Source organism: Thalassophryne amazonica, chromosome 13 (genome assembly GCF_902500255.1).
Source record: "Thalassophryne amazonica chromosome 13, fThaAma1.1, whole genome shotgun sequence".
NCBI classification, from domain to species: domain Eukaryota; kingdom Metazoa; phylum Chordata; class Actinopteri; order Batrachoidiformes; family Batrachoididae; genus Thalassophryne; species Thalassophryne amazonica.
The window spans coordinates 6425290-6445085 of NC_047115.1; the positions used below are offsets into that span (position 1 = coordinate 6425290).

Here is a 19796-nt window from a genome sequence, read left to right on the forward strand (position 1 = left end):
TCTAAAACCTGACTGAAACTCTTCAAATAGACCATTCCTCTGCAGATGATCAGTTAGCTGTTTTACAACTACCCTTTCAAGAATTTTTGAAAGAAAAGGAAGGTTGGAGATTGGCCTATAATTAGCTAAGATAGCTGGGTCAAGTGATGGCTTTTTAAGTAATGGTTTAATTACTGCCACCTTAAAAGCTTGTGGTACATAGCCAACTAATAAAGATAGATTGATCATATTTAAGATTGAAGCATTAATTAATGGTAGGGGTTCCTTGAGCAGCCTGGTAGGAATGGGGTCTAACATGGAGACTTCCATGTTGATGGTTTGGAGGAAGTGACTAATGAAAGTAACTCAGACAGAACAATCGGAGAGAAAGAGTCTAACCAAATACCAGCATTACTGAAAGCAGCCGAACATAAAGATATGGCTTTGGGATGGTTATGAATAATTTTTTCTCTAATAGTTAAAATCTTATTTGCAAAGAAAGTCATGAAGTCATTACTAGTTAAAGTTAAAGGAATACTCGGCTCAATAGAGCTCTGACTCTTTGTCAGCCTGGCTACAGTGCTAAAAAGAAACCTGGGGTTGTTCTTATTTTCTTCAATTAGTGATGAATAGTAAGATGTCCTAGCTTTACGGAGAGCTTTTTTTATAGAGCAACAGACTCTTTTTCAAGGCTAAATGAAGATCTTCTTAATTAGTAAGATGCCATTTCCTCTCCAGCTTACAGGTTATCTGCTTTAAGCTGCGAGTTTGTGGGTTATACCACGGAGTCAGGCACTTCTGATTTAAGGCTCTCTTTTTCAGAGGAGCTACAGCATCCAAAGTTGTGCTCAATGAGAATGTAAAGCTATTGACGAGATAATCTATCTCACTCACAGAGTTTAAGTAGCTACTCTGCTCTATGTTGGTATATGGCATTGAAGAACATAACAAAGAAGGAATCACATCCTTAAACCTAGTTACAGCACTTTCAGAAAGACTTCTACTGTAATGAAACTTATTCCCCACTGCTGGGTAGTCCAGTAAAGTAAATGTAAATGTTATTAAGAAATGATCAGACAAAAAGGGGTTTTCAGGGAATATTGTTTAGTCTTCACTTTCTTTGCCATATGTCAGAACAAGTGGTGGGTGGGCTTATTTACATTTTTAGCAAAGCCAACTGAGTCTAATAATAGATTAAATGCAGTGTTGAGGCTGTCATTCTCAGCATCTATGTGGATGTTAAAATCACCCACTATAATTATCTGAGCTAAGTGCTAAGTCAGACAAAAGGTCTGAAAAATCACAAAGAAACTCACAGTAACGACCAGGTGGACGATAGATAATAACAAATAAAACTGTTTTTTGAGACTTCCAATTTGGATGGACAAGACTAAGAGTCAAGCTTTCAAATGAATTAAAGCTCTGTCTGGGTCTTTGATTAATTAATAAGCTGGAGTGGAAGATTGCTGCTAATCCTCCTCCTCGGCCCGTGCTTCAAGCATTTTGACAGTTAGTGTGACTTGGGGGTGTTGACTCATTTAAACTAACATATTCATCCTGCTGTAACCAGGTTTCTGCAAGGCAGAATAAATCATTATGTTGATCAATTATTATATCATTTACTAACAGGGACTTAGAAGAGAGAGACCTAATGTTTAATAGACCACATTTAACTGTTTTAGTCTGTGGTGCAGTTGAAGGTGCTATATTATTTTTTCTTTTTGAATTTTTATGCTTAAATAGATTTTTACTGGTTATTGGTGGTCTGGGAGCAGGCACCGTCTCTACGGGGATGGGGTAATGAGGGGATGGCAGGGGGAGAGAAGCTGCAGAGAGGTGTGTAAGACTACAACTCTGCTTCCTGGTCCCAACCCTGGATAGTCACGATTTGGAGGGTTTAATAAAATTGGCTATATTTCTAGAGATGAGAGCTGCTCCATCCAAAGTGGGATGGATGCCGTCTCTCCTAACAAGACCAGGTTTTCCCCAGAAGCTTTGCCAATTATCTATGAAGCCCCCCTCACACTACAGTGTTTTCACTCTATATGCTGCCGCTTGGGTCAGTCATCACTAAGCACCATCTATATTTCCATTGCTATGCAGATGATGTTTAAATTATTTACCTGTGGGACCAGCAAAGAGTGAAGCACAACAAACTGTTATGGATTGCATTGCTGATATCAAACAGTGGTTATCATCCAACTTATTGTACTTAAATGAACAAAACAGTGAATGCATTGTGTTTGGGGGTAGGGATAAATCTGGTTTATGTGCTGTGCACTCTGATTTTAAAACTGCTGTCAAGAATCCTGGGGTAACATTTGACAGTGTTTTTAAATTTGACAGACAAATTGAACAGTTAAGAAAAGCTTTTACTTTTGTTAAGAGACACAATTGAAAAACGCTACGTCCGACCACTGTGTCAGACTGTGAAAAAGCTATTTATAGTTTTATCAGCTCTAGACGCAACTACTGTAACACATGAGCGAGTCACCCAATCCTCTACTCTCTGCACTGGCTTCCCATCCACAGTTGACTCAATTTTAAAATATATTTACTTTTAAAGCTCTTGATGGTCTTGCACCATCACATTTGAGTGAGTTATTGGTGCTACGTGACCAAAGCAGGGTTCTGAGATCATTCAGTCTTTGTCTGTTGGCGGTCCCCAGATCAAACCTAAAACATCGGGGTAACTGGGCTTTCTCAGTGGTTGGGCCCAGAGTTTGGAGCAAGCCCCCACCCCCCGGATTTACGCACCATCACTCGTCTGGGTCTTTTTAAAACTAAGCTCAAGAGGTTTGTTTTTAAAATGTTTTTTTTCTGGTTTTATGTACACATTTATTTATTTTTCTTGGTAGTATTTTGTTGTATATTGTTCTTGTGTGTTTTACTTTTAGTGGAAAACACTACTACACAACTAAAAGTTGTCCCATTGATTGAGATGGGTTTTGCAACTTTTTTTTTCTTTTTTTTTTTTTTTCTTCATTCATGTATTGCCATTTTTTAAGACTGGTTTGCTGCACCTGGGTTTAAGATCTTCAAGCATTACAACAGTTTGACTTAATGTTTTAACCCAACCTTCTTTTAAATGCTCACATCTTTTGGGATCAGGATTGAAAAGTCTTCATAATTGTAACCATGGCTGTAACTAAGTCTAACTAAACCTGTTTCACTGTTGCCCCCTGTAGGTGATAACGTCAATTGGCGAGCTGGTGGAGATGTGCTCCCCTCAGATCTTGTCAGGGTGGAGGCCTCTGTTCAGCGCTCTGAGGACGGTTCACGGCAGTAAAACTAACACCAAGGACTACCTCCTGGGAGAGTACTCCATGGGTACGTCTTCTGGTCTTTCACACAGCAGTCCCAGGAAACAAAGTCCTGTTTGCACAGTAGACCCAGGAACAAAGCCCCATCCTTTTTGAACATTAGCCCAGGAATAAAAACCATCAGGAATTTAATCAGAAGCTAAAGTGCCTTTTTCACAGTAGTCTAGGAATATATCAGGAGATAGTCACTTTTGCACAGTGGTCTAATAACTAAATTGACTAAATCTCCTGGAAAAGTCTGCTTTGCACATGAATCTCAGGAACTGAGTTGGGTAAAGAGTTTCTGTTTTTGCAGCGCCTTAAGGAAACGGAGTGCATTTTGCACAAACGTCCCGGTAGTTAAAACAAAACCTAAAGTGTCATTTGTGCAGCTCCCTGTGAACAAAGCGATGTAAGATAATTGAACCAGGCTAAAATGTGCCTGAAGTGGTTTCAGAGCTTCTTATCTTATGTTATCTTTGGTGTTAAACAGTTTAATAGCTCGTTTATATGTTTTCAGTCATTTTTCTGTTGATGACCTCACTGGTTAATCGACTCCTTGTTTCAATCAGCTGTGATTTCTTGTGTTCATCCTCCCTCTTGTCTTCTTTGCTTCACTTTTCTCTTCACCTTTGTTCTCTCTTCCTACCTTTCTTTCCTCGGCCCTGTAGGGAAGTCCCAGGCACCGGTGTTTGACGTCTTTGAGGCTTTCATCAGTACCGATAACATCCAGGTTTTTGCCAATGCCGCCACCGACTACATCATGTGTCTGATGAAGTTTGTCAAAGGTTTAGGTCTGTTCCGCCCCCACTTGCTGAAATTACACCATAATTTTTGAAGATGAAACATATTAAAAGATGACTTTTTGACGTAGTTCCCATTTGCAAGTGAGCGAAGTGAAATGAATGTGTGTCTGTGTGTAGGTGAAGTGGACTATAAGGAGATCGGGGACTGTGTCCATGTGTCGGGTTACAGTTCCACTGACCTGTGCCTGCCTGCACTCGACTACCTACGCAAATGTTCACAGGTACCAATTAACATTTCACGTCTGTGTATATATGACAACTACTTTGCAGTATATTTTATATAGGTAGTGCAAAAAGAAAAAGACAATATTTTAAGGTTGTTTGAGGTGGAGGGAAAAAAAATGCCCCCCAAAAAGTATCAACTTAATTCTGTGTCTTACTGTAATTTGGATGGCTAAATTTTGTTGTATGTATGTATGTACAATGACAATAAAGGCACTTAGTACTATACTATAGTACTGTACTGTTAGTATTAATTCCTGTAGTATCTGAGTATTTATTTCTTGTCAACCCAAATTTGTTTCCTTCACTGAATGAAGACATGTTGTACGTTGTCTGTCAGCTGCTGACTAAGATCTACAAAATGCCATCCAAGCCGGTGTTCCTGGGGGCGCGGCTTGCCAGTCTGCCAATGAGGTCACAGGAACGTTCCATCAGCAGTGAGGACGGGATGGATTGTGTCCTGCAGGAGTTTGATGATGACACGGGTAAAGACAAACATCGAGCTTCTGATGCTGGTCATATTTCTGTCATGAATTCTCAAATGTGAATATGAAGCAGTTGTAATTTACTGCAGAGTTATTTGTGTATTTAACAGCATGGCACTGCTCCCATTAGGGTGCACCACAGCTAATCATCTGACTCTATCTCATCCTGTCCTCTGCATCTTTTTCTGTCTCACCAAACCACCTGCATGTCCTCCCTCAGCACATTAAAAACCTCTTTGGCCTCCCTTTTCTTCTCCTGCCTGGTGTCTCCATCCTCCGCATCCTTCTCCCTGTGTATCCTGGGTTCCTCCTCTTCCAAACCATCTGTGCTATATTATTTTTTTTCTTTCTTCTCCTCCTTCACCTTCTTCCCTCTTCTTCTCCCTTTGTCTTCTTTCTTCTTGCTCCTCCTTCGTCATCTTCTTTCTGCTTCTTCATTTCCCTTCTTCTTCCTCCTCCTCGAAACATTTCAGGACTTTGTGTTAATTATTTTCAGCACCATTATCTCCAATTATACCGTGTCGTTGTTTAACAAGTGTATAAATTATTTACTGCAAAGCTACAAACAGTGATTAAAACTAGTTTTTTATTGTGAACATTTATAGGGGAGGTGATGGTCTAGTGGTTAAGGTGTTGGGCTTGAGTCCAGAAGATCATGGGTTCAAATCCCCACCTGACTGGAAAATCATTAAGGGCCCTTGGGCAAGGCCTTTAATCCCCTATTGCTCCCGGTGTGTAGTGAGCGCCTTGTATGGCAGCACCCTGACATCAGGGTGAATGTGAGGCATAATTGTAAAGCGCTTTGAGCGTCTGATTCAGATGGAAAAGCACTATATAAATGCAGTCCATTTACCATTTAATATGTAGATTGTCACCATTTTGTTCCAAACTGTTAAACTTTATCAGATTCTATAGTGATATTTTCAAATGACCCATTTTGACCAAGAGGCCAAAGCAAGAGATGAACTCAGAAATGGACAAACGTGTCTGTCTGTCTGCTGATCGTCTCCGTCCTGTCATCAGTATGTGAGACCTCACTCTGTTTATTGTCTCTATCAGTAGTCTGTGTCCTGTTCCGTCCTGTAGGTCTGATCCAGGTGTGGATTCTGTTGCTGGAGCAGCTGACGGCGGCAGTGTCAAACTGTCCTCGCCAACATCAGCCGCCGACCTTGGACCTGCTGTTCACTCTGCTCAGAGAGGTCATCATCACGCCAGGTGATGGAGAGATTATTTATACAAGCTCTGCCCAATGTGGCTGCACGTGCCATGTTTGGACCACACTCCCTTTGTTTTGGACCGCCACGGCACCACCAGCATACTGTGAATTCATAAAATTCAGATTAAAGATGAGTGTTTTTCTTATTTTTAAACTTTGGCAGGTTTTAGATGAATGATAGCTGTGTTCACGGACATTTATGATTTTCTTCACATCTGATGGTGTGCTTGCTCGGCAACCAGTGCTTTATTTGTCTTTTATTGAAACCATCAAAAGTATCAAAGATGGAAGTGAGTGATATTAAAGGCAACTTTAATCCTCTTCACTGAAGTTTGATCTTGGCTTATCAATAATTATATCTTTAACATTAGGAGCTAATATTTGCTAATTATTTGGACTTTGGGGACAGGAAGAAAGGATGTAAGGAAGCAGGTCATAAGTATTTGAACATATCCCATCCCTGTCTACATAATGAATCAGATGCAGCAGTTACTGTTGCTTAGCAATAGGCCAGTCATCAATTGGTTCAGTGGACAAATTCATCCACCCAAACATTTATATATATTATTATTGTATAAATTGAGCCATCTGCATACAACCTGGCTTGGTGAGCCAGCTAGCATGGTCACTACCCAAGTAACAAATTGCGCAAATGCCTCATATTGTGCACCTTTTTTGTCTGTTTATTACATTTCAATGCACAAATAGCAGAAAATGACACTAAAATAAACCAGAAAACAAAAAGAAGTGAATTTTTAACTCGCACAGCACTCAAGCAAATACTTTGAAAAGTGCCTGCTAATTAAACGGTCTCATTTCTTCAGGACCAGGATTTGCCATCTTCTCTGTCATACAGCTGCTTCTGCCTGTGATGTCACTATGGCTACAGCGTAGCCACGGTGACCACGCCTACTGGGACGTGGCGGCTGCAAACTTTAAGCACGCCATCGGGTTGTCCTGCGAGCTGGTGGTGGAGCACGTCAACAGTTTCATACATTCAGGTGACACACGGAAACAACGCTTGCTAACTTTAGCCTCGTTAGTTTATAGTTTTTAGTGATATATTTTATTTTTTAGATATTTTTTTACAGTTGTCTCCAACTGCAGAATGTGTAACTTGATACTTCTCACAGCTGTAAGTTTGTCATTTCTTCCCCCCTGTGATATCAAAAAATGGTTTTCAGTATTTTTTTTTTTCAAGTTGGCGCTGTTAATGCAGCTGCCTGTTACTTCAGTTCTGGCGTATCATATTGAATTAGAAATTCTACTTTGTGACACTGTGAGAGCTGACTCATTCAAAGCTCCGCAGTTCCACTGATGAGAGCAGGATATTTGTTTTTATCGGAATCTAGATTGACTAAACTTAATGTTAAATGATGCATCGAATGTAGTAGTATTGATGAAATAATTTCAAGCCTTATTTGTATGTTCATAAGCTACAGTGGGGAAAATAAGTATTTGACCCCCTGTCAGTTTTGCAGGTTTTCCCACCTACAAAGAATGTAGAGGTCTATAATTTTTATCATAGGTACACTTCAACTGTGAGAGACAGAATCTAAAAAAAATCCATAAAATCACATTGTAATTTTTAAATAATTCATTTGCATTTTATTGCATGAAATAAGTATTTGACCCCTAGAAAAACAGAGCTTAACAGTTGGTACAGAAACATTTGTCTGCCATTACAGAGGTCAGACGTTTTCTGCAACAGGGATTTTAGTCCACTCCTCCATACAGATCTTCTCCAACTCATTCAGGTTTGGACTTTTATTGCATAAAATAAGTATTTAACCCCCTACCAACCAGCAAGAATTCTGTCTCTCACAGACCTGTTAATTTTTCTTTAAGAAGTCCTCTTATTCTGCACTCTTTAGCTGTATTAATTGTACCTGTTTGAACTTGTTACCTGTATAAAAGACACCTGTTCACACAATCAATCACACTCCAACCTGTCCACCATAGCCAAGACCAAAGAGCTGTCTAAGGACACCAGGGACAAAACTGTAGACCTGCACAAGGCTGGGATGGACTACAGGACAACAGGCAAGCAGCTTGGTAGAAGACAACAACTGTTATGATTATTTATTAGAAAGTGGAAGAAGCACAAGATGACTGTCAATCTCCCTCGGTCTGGGATTCCTTGCAAGATCTCACTTTGTGGGGTAAGGATGATTCTGAGAAAGCTCAGAACTCCACAGGAGGACCTGGCCAATGACCTGAAGAGAGCTGGGACCACAGTCACAAAGATTACATTAGTAACACATGATGCTGTCATGGTTTAAAATCCTGCAGGGCAGCAAGGTCCCCCTGCTCAAGCCAGCACATGTCCAGGCCTGTTTGAAGTTCACCAGTGACCATCTGGATGATCCAGAGGAGGCATGGGAGAAGGTCATGTGGTCAGATGAGACCAGAATAGAGCTTTTTGGAATCAGTTCTACTTACCATGTTTAGAGGATGAAAACAACCCCAAGAAAACCATCCCAACCATGAAGCATGGGGGGTGGAAACATCATACTCTGGGGGTGCTCTTCTGCAAAGGGGACAGGACGACTGCACCGTATTGAAGGGAGGATGGATGGGGTCATGTATTGCGAGATTTTGGCAAACAACCTCCTTCCCTCAGTAAGAGCACTGAAAATGGGTCATGGCTGGGTCTTCCAGCACGACAATGACCCCAAACACACAGCCAGTGCAACTAAGGAGGGGCTCCGTAAGAAGCATTTCAAGGTCCTGGAGTAGCCTGGCCAGTCTCCAGACCTGAACTCAATAGAAAATCTTTGGAGGGAGCTGAAACTCCAAACCTGAAAGATTTGGAGAAGATCTGTGTGGAGCAGTGGACCAAAATCCCTGTCGCAGTGTGTGAAAACTTGGTCAAGAACTACAGGAAACGTCTGACCTCTGTAATGGCAGACAAACGTTTCTGTACCAATTGTTAAGCTCTGTTTTTCTAGGGGGTCAAATACTTATTTTATGCAATAAAATGCAAATTAATTATTTAAAAATCATACAATGTGATTTTGGGGATTTTTTTTTTTTTTTAGATTGTGTCTCTCACAGTTGAAGTGTACCTACGATAAAAATTGCAGACCTCTACATTGTTTGTAGGTGGGAAAACCTGCAAAATACTTATTTTCCCCACTGTATATTAAGCATTAATATTGTATTAAAAGTATTAATATTAATAGTATTAATAATAATCATGCTTAAGATGTATTCAATATTAATAGTGTATTGAAATATGGATAGTATTAATTTATTAATAGCGCTTAAACTATAGTTGGTATTAATAGTGTATTAAAAGTATTAATATTGCTTAAACTGTATTAAATCTTAATTGTGTATTAAAATATTAATAGTATTAATCATTTATTTACAGTGCTTAAACTATAGTTGATAATAATAGTATTAGTATTGCTTAAGCTGCATTAAGTATCAATAGTGTATTAGAAATATTAACAGTAATGTATTAATAGTGCTTAAACTATACTTGGTATTAATAATGTGTTAAACATATTAATATTAATAATAGTGCTTAAGCTGTATTAAATATTAAATGTATTAAATATATATAAAATAATAGAATAAATATATTAATGGTGCTTAGGCTTTGTTTGGTATTAATGGTGTATTAAATATGTTAATATTGCTTAAGCTGTGTTAATAGTGTATTAAAATAATAATATATGAATAGTGCTTAGGCTATATTTGGTATTAATAGTGTATTAAAAGTATTAATATTAATAGTATTATGTTAATAGTGCTTAAAGTACATTAGGTCTGTTTTAAGCTTGGATTTGGTTATTTTTCCTGATGGATGGACCATGGGAAATCTGATAACCTGGTGATGATTTCTGATCATGATGAACAGTGTCATCTCTTCCGTAACCTGCCAGTGGTTTTGTGGGGTTTAAAGGATTGAAGTGTCTCCACGCTGTCTGTCCCCCTCTGATCTCTGCGTGTCCGTGTGTCTGTAGATATCGGCTACGAGTCTCTGATCAACCTGATGCTGAAGGACCTGTTTAAGCTGCTGGTGGCCTGTGTGTCTGAACCTGCAGAAACCATCTCCAGAGTGGGCTGCTCCTGCATCAGGTGATGAACACAGGTTTAGTCAGATGTTTCCACGATGTGTCGAACCATCAGTGTCTCCACCGGACACTCACACCTCATACAAGTAGAACCGCCATCTTTGTCAGTGTCCTGATTACAATCGCACATCGGCTCTGCCACTCTCTGCTTTCTGGTCTGCCACGCAAACGTCTCCATAAAGTCCAGTTAGATCAGAACGCCACGAACCGGATCAGAACCACAACCCCCTCTATTGAACACATCCCTGTTAAATCCTGATCCGTGTTCCTCACTGCAGCTCCGCCTCTTTCAGCTATGAGCCTCTCATCTGGAACTCTCTCCCACAATCCATCACACTCCTTAGACTTATTTAATTTCCTTGATGATCATTGTAGCTGTTCTTTTATCATCATTATTCTTGTTGTTGTGTGAAATAGAAGAAACTGAATTTAAAACCATTCACTGTTTTCCCACAATGCAAGCTGGACTCCACAGTATAAAATAACTTGTTAATGACCGTGTGTGTGTGTGTGTGTGTGTGTGTGTGTGTGTGTGTGTGTGTGTGTGTGTGTGTGTGTGTGTGAGACAGGTATGTGTTGGTGACTGTGGGACCTGGTTTTACTGAGGAAATGTGGCGTCTGGCCTGCTGCGCTCTGCAGGACGCCTTCTCTGCGACTCTCGAACCTGTCAAGGTACAAAAACAACTACACACCTAACCTCAAACATATTCAGCCACAGCTCAACGAAATCCTAAAACTAGTTCTAAGTCAACATTCTGACCTGTAAAAGGACACCTGAACCTGGTTTTGGCATTTTTATCGGTCAGGAAAACATTTAGTACACTGCAGTATAAACACATCGTGAGATCAGGATGTTTGTGTGAGTTTGTTGTCGCCAAATTTAGGTCCAGTGGATCATTCCAGCAAACACTTCACCTTATTTATTCATTATGAATCAAGCAAGTCCATGGATGTGTCAAATGTCATCGCTACAGTGTGTAGGATGTAGTGCCATCTAGTGGTAAGTTTGCAGACTGCCTTACACTGTTGGTCATTTTTCTTTCTGCTCGCATTTTGTCTTTTCAGTCTCTTTGGGGATTCGTGCTCCTTCTCCTCTGATAATCAAGGCTGGTACTATAAATCCCCAACCCAAGTCATTATTTCACAACTGAAATTATTATTGTAGAGTATTTCTTATAGGAAAAATGAAGTTTGCAAGACAAGTTTAGCCTTTTAGCATTCAGGCCTATCGTTCTAAGGACTCAACGACAGAATCGTTAAACCGTTTCGTTAAAAAATGAAATGGCGAGGCAGCAGAAGTTGTCCTGTGTGAGTGAGGAGACAAACCTTTGCCCATCACAGCAGCTGTCGCTGAGTTTAACTCGGGTTATCAGGATTAACAAGAGCATGTTGACTGTATTAACAGCGGAGGATTTCAGATTACTTCTGCTCCACGCCGCCGCTGCAGATTGAGGGTGGATTATGTGGTTTACTTCAGTGGCCCAACGTTTGTGTGCAAGATATTTTTTTTATATCTGTTGACACACTGCAGCCATCTGACCGCCAATAAAACATGCAGTAATGTCGTTAATCCCGCTGCAGGATTCTGAGGTTGTGTTGAAGGAAACGTGTGGCTGCTTTTGTCCATGATTTCTAATTAGAAAAAATGTGCTTTATAGGCGAATCTAGAAGAATGCTGAAGAGGCAAAAACTGCAGTGTTATAGTCTCAGTCAAACATTTCAGAAATGATTTTATCTTATTTTAACACTCCCTGTTTTAAACCTTGCAAAGTGTCTAGCATCCAAAAGTGTAGTTTAACTCTCTGGAGGTGTTAAGTTATGGAAAATACTAAATAAATAATACATTTTTTATACAGTTGTGCTCATACGTTTACATACGGTGGCAGAATTTTTTATATATATATATATATATATATATATTTGCCATTTTTCAGAATATGAATGATAACAAGAACTTTTTGTTCACTTGTGCTTAGTGATTGGTTGAAGCCATTGTAAAACAACTGTGTTTACTCTTTTTAAATCATAATGACAACAGTAACTAACCAAATTACCCTGATCAAAAGTTTTCATACCCCTGTTCTTAATACCCTGTGTTGCTGCCTTTAACATCAATGACAGCTTGGGGTTTTTTGTGGTAGTTGTGGATGAGGCCCTTTATCTTCTCTGATGGTAAAGCTGCCCATTCATCTTGGCAAAAAGCCTCTAGTCCCTGTAAATTCGTGGGCTGATTTGCATGAACTGCACATTTGAGATCTCCCCAGAGTGGCTCAATGATACTGAGGTCAGGAAACTGAGATGGCCACTCCATAACCTTCACTTTATCCTGCTGTAGCCAATGACAGGTCAACTTGGCCTTGTGTTTTGGATCGTTGTCATGTTGGAATGTCCAAGTATGTCCCATGTGCAGCTTCTGAGCTGATGAGTGCAAATTTTCCTCCAGCATTTCCTGATAACATGCTGCATTCATCCTTCCATCAGTTTTAACCAAGTTTCCTGTGCCTTTGTAGCTCACACATCCCCAAAACATTAGCGATCTACCTCCGTGCTTCACAGTGGGAGGGGTGTGCATTTCATCATAGGCCTTGCTGACTCCTCTCCGAATTTAATGTTTATGGTTGTGGCCAGAAAGTTCATTTTTGGTCTCATCACTCCAAATGACTTTGTTCTCTGTACTGTTTGGTGTATTGTGAGTGGAATTCTTTGTGGCATTTGCATAGTAATGCCTTTCTTATAGCAACTCAACCATGCAGCCCAATTTTCTCCAAGTGCCTCCTTATTGTGCACCTTGAAAAAGCCACACCACTTCATTTCAAAGAGTCCTGTATTTTAGCTGAAGTTATTTGTGGGTTTTTCTTTGCATCCCGAACAATTTTCCTGGCTGTTGTTGCTGAGATTATGGTTGGTCTACCTGACCATGGTTTGGTTCCAACAGCATCCCTCATTTTCCACTTCTTAGAGTTTGAACACTGCTGATTGGCATTCTCAGTCCGTTGGATATTTTTTAGATCCTTTCCTGTAATATACAGTTCAATTGCCTTTTCTTTGACAATTCTTTTGCTTTTCCTATGACTCAGAAACAAGAAATGTCAGTGCTGCACTGGAAGAAAGATGCAAGGGTCTGTCAGCAGCCCAGAAACTCACTGACCTTTTATACACACAAACTCATTACAAGAAAACAGATCACAGGTGAGGATGGTTACGTTTTGTAGCTATTCAAATCCATTTGTGTCAACTTGTGTGTATGTTATCAGGCCAAAATCACCAGGGTATGTATACTTTTGATCAGGGTCATTTGGGTAGCTTCTGTTGTCATTATGATTTAAATTGAGTAAACACAGTTATTTGGCAATAAATGGCTTCACGCAACCACTAACCTTGAGGGGGGAAAAAGGTTTTTTGTGTTATCATTGATATTCTTTGAAAAATGGCTAAAAATCAGACATTCTGCCAGGGTATGTTAACTTTAGAGCACAACTATACATACATATATAGCCCATCACAGTGCCAACAGTTATGCCCAAACACAGGTAGACTGTGTTAAAGTACTCTCTGTGGTGTTAATAATTACACTGTAAAGACTCTGGCAGAATGTTTAACATTTACCCCTTTGAATCATGTTAATTTAGGTATATTTACAAGACATTACTTGTGGATTGGAAAAGTTTGTGTACTATGGTGATTGTATCAGTGGCGTTATCAGCTGCGCCGCAGCCACCTGGCTGGAGGCGATAAGCAGCTTTTGAGAGATTAGAGCCACATGTGTGCAGGAAGCACAGATTCACAAACTGTCTTGTTGTCATTTGCAGTGCCGTTTATGGGATTCTGACTTCTGGTCATCAGATCAACACACTATGCATCAGATTTCGTTATACACGTCTGTTCTCTCATTCTCAATAACCGGGGTTCGATTCCTGATCCAGAATGTGTCTGTGTTGAAGATCATTCGAATATTAAAATTTTGCAGTTATTCGCTGTGTGTCACCATGTATTTGAGCTAAAAAGAGTCTGAACTCATCATGCAGAGTGTCAGTTTGAATTTAAGGTGAAGTGCATCTGTCCTCAAAATACTGAGTAGACATGCACAAAGCTTGAGGGAAGCTACCAAGACTCCTGTGACAACAGACGTCTGTGGAAGATTTTGAGTCTTACGTATCCTTGAGCAACACACTAAACCATTAAACCCTGTTTTCAACAACAGAGACCTTTGACATGAGATGAAAATCTTCTACAAAGCTGTTGTCATGCCAACCCAGCTATACAGATCTAAGACCTGGACCACCTACTGCCGCCACCAGAACATCTTCGAGCAATTCCAGGGCTGTCCGAGGACGATCTTCCGCATTAGGTGGGAAGACAGTACCAACATCAACATCCTGGCTGAAGTCAAGCTTCAGAGCATTGAGTGTGGAATCATCAAGAACCAGGTTCAGTGGGTGGGTTATGTTGTTAGGATGGATGATAGCCGGCTTCCCAAGCAAGATCTTCTGCTCCCAGCTGAGCAAAGGAAAACAGTCCAGAGGAGGGCAGAAGAAATGCTACAAGGACCTCCTGAAACACAACCTTAAGATCTGCTCCATTGACTGGAAGACCTGCGAGGAACTCGTGCGGGAACAAACCAGCTGGTGAGCAGTGAGCCACATGGGAGTGTAAATCTTCAAAAAAAAAAAAAGGAACAGAGAGCAAGATCCTGACTGGCAGAAGCTTCCCACAGCGACCACATGCAGCATCTGTCAGAAACAGTGTGCATCAAGACTGGGCCTGTTCAGTCATCTTTGTGTCCACCATTCCATGTGGGAACTGATCAAGAGATAGTCTCCCTCACCACTGAGGGATTGCCACAATGGCTTTGTCTTCGTCGACCCCAGACTCAAAAGTGAGATAACAATGTTTGAGAAGGAGAACAACTTGGACAGAGGCCTTGGGGTGAAGCAGAGTTGGCTTGATACAGATGTGGATTTGGATCTGCATGGTGATTTGTAGTTTGGTGGAACAGCGCCCCCACCTGCACTTTTAGCACAGTTTGATGCTTTGATGCTGTTTTATGGTTCCTCTTTGATGTCATTCTGTGTCTCCACAGAACCTTCTGGCCTGTTTCCATACTGGTTCTGACAGTTTTTCTGGAGATGCCTGTGAGGTAAAAGTTGCAGCTCCGTCACACTCGCCCTCAGCTGAAGCGGAGTACTGGAGGATCAAGGCCATGGCTCAGCAGGTCAGGACTGCAGTGGTCCTCTGAAACAGTTCTTCTGTTCCACTGTTTGCTTTTTAAACTCAAAGTGAGTCCGTAGGTTTGCTTTTTGATCGCCAGTGTTCACATTCTTGCTTTATCCAAACGTGTTCAGCAGCCGATATGATACTGATATTAGGGAGTAAAAAACTAATTACAGTACCGATATATCTGCTGATATATAAAAGTGTTTCTTTCTTGCTAACATTTACCACATATGAGAAAACGGAGATAAAGCTGTCTGGGGGCGTATTCTGCCATCTTGGATTATTTTATTCAATAAACCAACCACGATATACGTATGTATGCCACGATGACGTCACATTGCCTTCACTCGGTCTGGCAGTTTCCGTGTTACATCATTCGATATTTGCATAAAATATAATTTTTGTCTAATTTGGGGACCACCCTCTGCTGGACAAACTACACAATGATTTCCGACACACAAAGTGTTTTCCTGCATGGTTTATTCTGTTAAAATAAAACTGTTCATATCCACAGAAATTTCCCTGATACCGATGTTTGTGAAAGGATCTTATCAACCGATATTATTGGACAGCCGACATATCAGCAGGCTCCACAGCTAACAGGTTAATACTCTCCTGTCTGTCTTCTGTATGTCTCAGGTCTTCATGTTGGACACTCAGTGTTCACCAAAGACACCCAACAACAAGGAGGGCTTCGAGCATGCTCAGTCATGTGTTCTTATCATTGAGCTGCCGTGTGACCAGCAGTCTAACGGACACACTCAGAAGAGGTGGATCACACACACGATGAGTCATTCACACGTTAACCTGGAACAGTGTTATTTGTTAGATTTAACTCTATTGAATCATAAACGCACGAGTCTGATAGAAACATGTAGCAAAATTCATAGATTGCTTTTTTTTGTCTTCCTGCTGCCATGGTAACAGGAAAATTGGGTAAGGCCCTTTTCTCAAACACCAGCATCAAAGGGTCGGAACTGATTGACAGCTGAGTGACTCGGACCTGATTTATTTATGTTCCATGTTGGTGTTTAAATTCTGCAGGATTCCGTTCCGGACTATTGTGGTAAGCCTACTGTCCCACCAGGTTCTGCTCCAAAACCTCTACGACATCCTGCTGGAGGAGTTCGTTAAGCAGCCCGAAGGTGTCGAAAGGGTCACACCTGTGACCTCTGACCCCAGCCGGCCCACAGCGGGCTTCCTGCGCTATATCTCCATGACTAATTTAGCCATAATCCTGGATCTTTTGCTGGACTCCTACAGGTAGTGGACAGGACTTCTCATTAAACAGTAAACATAGGGAACATTTTGTGTTCCACAAATTCAGGAGCAGTGAAGGATTTTGTGGAAAAATGTCTGAAATCTCTCTTCTGTTGTGTTTCATGATATTATTATAAAAATGCATTTCCCCACAAGGGGACAGTATTGCACTGTGACAGTGTAACAGTCAGTTATTCTTGTTTACTGAGAAGCAGCCGCCTGGTTTTGGTAGGATTTGGTGAGCAGCTAGATGACCCCTGTGTCCGAATATTTAGCATTGGTTTGGAACCTACTACCCAACCGCAACTGTTATATGTACTGGAAGTAAACGAGCGAATAGTAGGGAAGCGATTCAGAGTATGACACCAACGCCATTTGACCTGTTCTTTGACCCAGATGATGCATAACCTACATTTTCCATGAATATTTATATTTTGCAACAGCAGACCTTTTTTTACTACAACCCCTGGCAAAAATTATGGAATCACCGGCCTCTGAGGATGTTCATTCAGTTGTGACATGACAGACATGACACAAAACTAAAGTCATTTCAAATGGCAACTTTCTGGCTTTAAGAAACACTATAAGAAATCAGGAAAAAAAATTGTGGCAGTCAGTAACGGTTACTTTTTTAGACCAAGCAGAGGGAAAAAAATATGGAATCACTCAATTCTGAGGAAAAAAAATATGGAATCATGAAAAACAAAAGAACACTCCAACACATTACTAGTATTTTGTTGCACCACCTCTGGCTTTTATAACAGCTTGCAGTCTCTGAGGCATGGACTTAATGAGTGACAAACAGTACTCTTCATCAATCTGGCTCCAACTTTCTCTGATTGCTGTTGCCAGATCAGCTTTGCAGGTTGAAGCCTTGTCATGGACCATTTTCTTCAACTTCCACCAAAGATTTTCAATTGGATTAAGATCCGGACTATTTGCAGGCCATGACATTGACCCTATGTGTCTTTTTGCAAGGAATGTTTTCACAGTTTTTGCTCTATGGCAAGATGCATTATCATCTTGAAAAATGATTTCATCATCCCCAAACATCCTTTCAATTGATGGGATAAGAAAAGTGCCCAAAATATCAACGTAAACTTGTGCATTTATTGATGATGTAATGACAGCCATCTCCCCAGTGCCTTTACCTGACATGCAGCCCCATATCATCAATGACTGTGGAAATGTACGTGTTCTCTTCAGGCAGTCATCTTTGTAAATCTCATTGGAACGGCACCAAACAAAAGTTCCAGCATCATCATCTTGCCCAATGCAGATTCGAGATTCATCACTGAATATGACTTTCATCCAGTCATCCACAGTCCATGATTGCTTTTCCTTAGCCCATTGTAACCTTGTTTTTTTCTGTTTAGGTGTTAATGATGGCTTTCCTTTAGCTTTTCTGTATGTAAATCCCATTTTCTTTAGGCGGTTTCTTACAGTTCGGTCACAGACGTTGACTCCAGTTTCCTCCCATTCGTTCCTCATTTGTTTTGTGTGTTTTCGATTTTTGAGACATATTGCTTTAAGTTTTCTGTCTTGACGCTTTGATGTCTTCCTTGGTCTACCAGTATGTTTGCCTTTAACAACCTTCCCATGTTGTTTGTATTTGGTCCAGAGTTTAGACACAGCTGACTGTGAACAACCAACATCTTTTGCAACATTGCGTGATGATTTACCCTCTTTTAAGAGTTTGATAATCCTCTCCTTTGTTTCAATTGACATCTCTCGTGTTAGAGCCATGATTCATGTCAGTCCACTTGGTGCAACAGCTCTCCAAGGTGTGATCACTCCTTAGATGCAGACTAACAAGCAGATCTGATTTGATGCAGGTGTTAGTTTTGGGGATGAAAATTTACAGGGTGATTCCATAATTTATTCCTCAGAATTGAGTGAGTCCATATTTTTTCCCTCTGCTTGGTCTAAAAAAGTAACCGTTACTGACTGCCACAATTTTTTTTCCCTGATTTCTTATAGTGTTTCTTAAAGCCAGAAAGTTGCCATTTGAAATGACTTTAGTTTTGTGTCATGTCTGTGATCTGCTTTTTTTCTACAAAATTAAACAACTGAATGAACATCCTCCGAGGCCGGTGATTCCATAATTTTTGCCAGGGTTGTATTCCTGGTGTGTATTTATACAGTCTTAGAGATTTAGTTGAAAGTGGTGTTCCTTCATCCACGAGGACACACATTGCATCCGGACAGTATTCACATCACTTCACTTTTCCACATTTTGTTATGTTCCAGCCTTATTCCAAAGTGGAGTAAATTCATTTTTCCCTCAAAATTCTACTCACAACACCCCATAATGACAACATGAAAAAGCTTTTTTGGAAATTTTGCAAATTTATATATAAAAAAAAAAAAATTTAAATAAAAAAAAAAATCACATATACCTAAGTATTCACATCCTTTGCTCAATACTTTGTTGATGCACATTTGGCAGCAATTACAGCCTCAAGTCTTCTTGAATGTGATGCCACAAGCTTGGTGCACCTATCTTTGGGCAGTTTTGTCCATTCCTCTTTGCAGCACCTCTTAAGCTCCATCAGGTTGGATGGGGAGCGTCGGTGCACAGCCATTTTCAGATCTCTCCAGAGATGTTCAGTCGGATTCAGGTCTGGTCTCTGGCTGGGCCACTCAAGGACATTCACAGAGTTATCCTGAAGACACTCCTTTGATATCTTGGCTGTGTGCTTAGGGTCATTGTCCTGCTGAAAGATGAACCGTCGTCCCAGTCTGAGGTCAAGAGTGCTCTGGAGCAGGTTTTCATCCAGGATGTCTCTGTACATTGCTGCATTCATCTTTCCCTCAATCCTGACTAGTCTCCCAGTTCCTGCTGCTGAAAAACATCCCCACAGCATGATGCTGCCACCACCATGCTTCACTGTAGGGATGGTGCCTGGTTTCCTCCAAACATGACTCCTGACATTCACACCAGAGTTCAATTAACTATCAATAGCAGGTAATAAGTCAACAGGATACGTGTCAAAGACTCAGCTGCTCTTCCATTTTTTAAGGGTGGGTGCTGTCACAGAGAGTTGAGTCATTTCAGTGGAGTGGCCCTTTTAAGGCCTGAAGGTCATTCAGATACAGTTCGGTTGCTGCTAAATGCCTGTTGCATTCAAACATCATACCGATTGTAACATACTGCTTTCTTACCTCCTATATCGTAAGCTAATACGAGTACTCTAATGTAGCCAGTGACGTCTGAGGCTCAGCAG

At 40.6% G+C, this 19796-nt stretch overlaps 1 protein-coding gene across 3 annotated transcripts in view; it reads left to right on the forward strand.

The window, feature by feature from the left end:
• arfgef3 (ARFGEF family member 3) overlaps window positions 1–19796 on the forward strand; it is a 104453-nt gene that overhangs the window by 77151 nt on the left and 7506 nt on the right. For 2 of the 3 annotated variants that reach the window (XM_034184639.1, XM_034184640.1), the window contains exons 26-37: window positions 3168–3309; window positions 3953–4075; window positions 4205–4308; window positions 4650–4794; window positions 5881–6009; window positions 6835–7011; window positions 9985–10099; window positions 10665–10767; window positions 15176–15307; window positions 15949–16079; window positions 16237–16245; window positions 16354–16572. In XM_034184639.1, the coding sequence (XP_034040530.1) occupies window positions 3168–3309; window positions 3953–4075; window positions 4205–4308; window positions 4650–4794; window positions 5881–6009; window positions 6835–7011; window positions 9985–10099; window positions 10665–10767; window positions 15176–15307; window positions 15949–16079; window positions 16237–16245; window positions 16354–16572 (1529 nt within the window). The remainder of the gene's footprint in view (window positions 1–3167; window positions 3310–3952; window positions 4076–4204; window positions 4309–4649; window positions 4795–5880; window positions 6010–6834; window positions 7012–9984; window positions 10100–10664; window positions 10768–15175; window positions 15308–15948; window positions 16080–16236; window positions 16246–16353; window positions 16573–19796) is intronic. The other variant, XM_034184641.1, reaches the window with a different exon arrangement.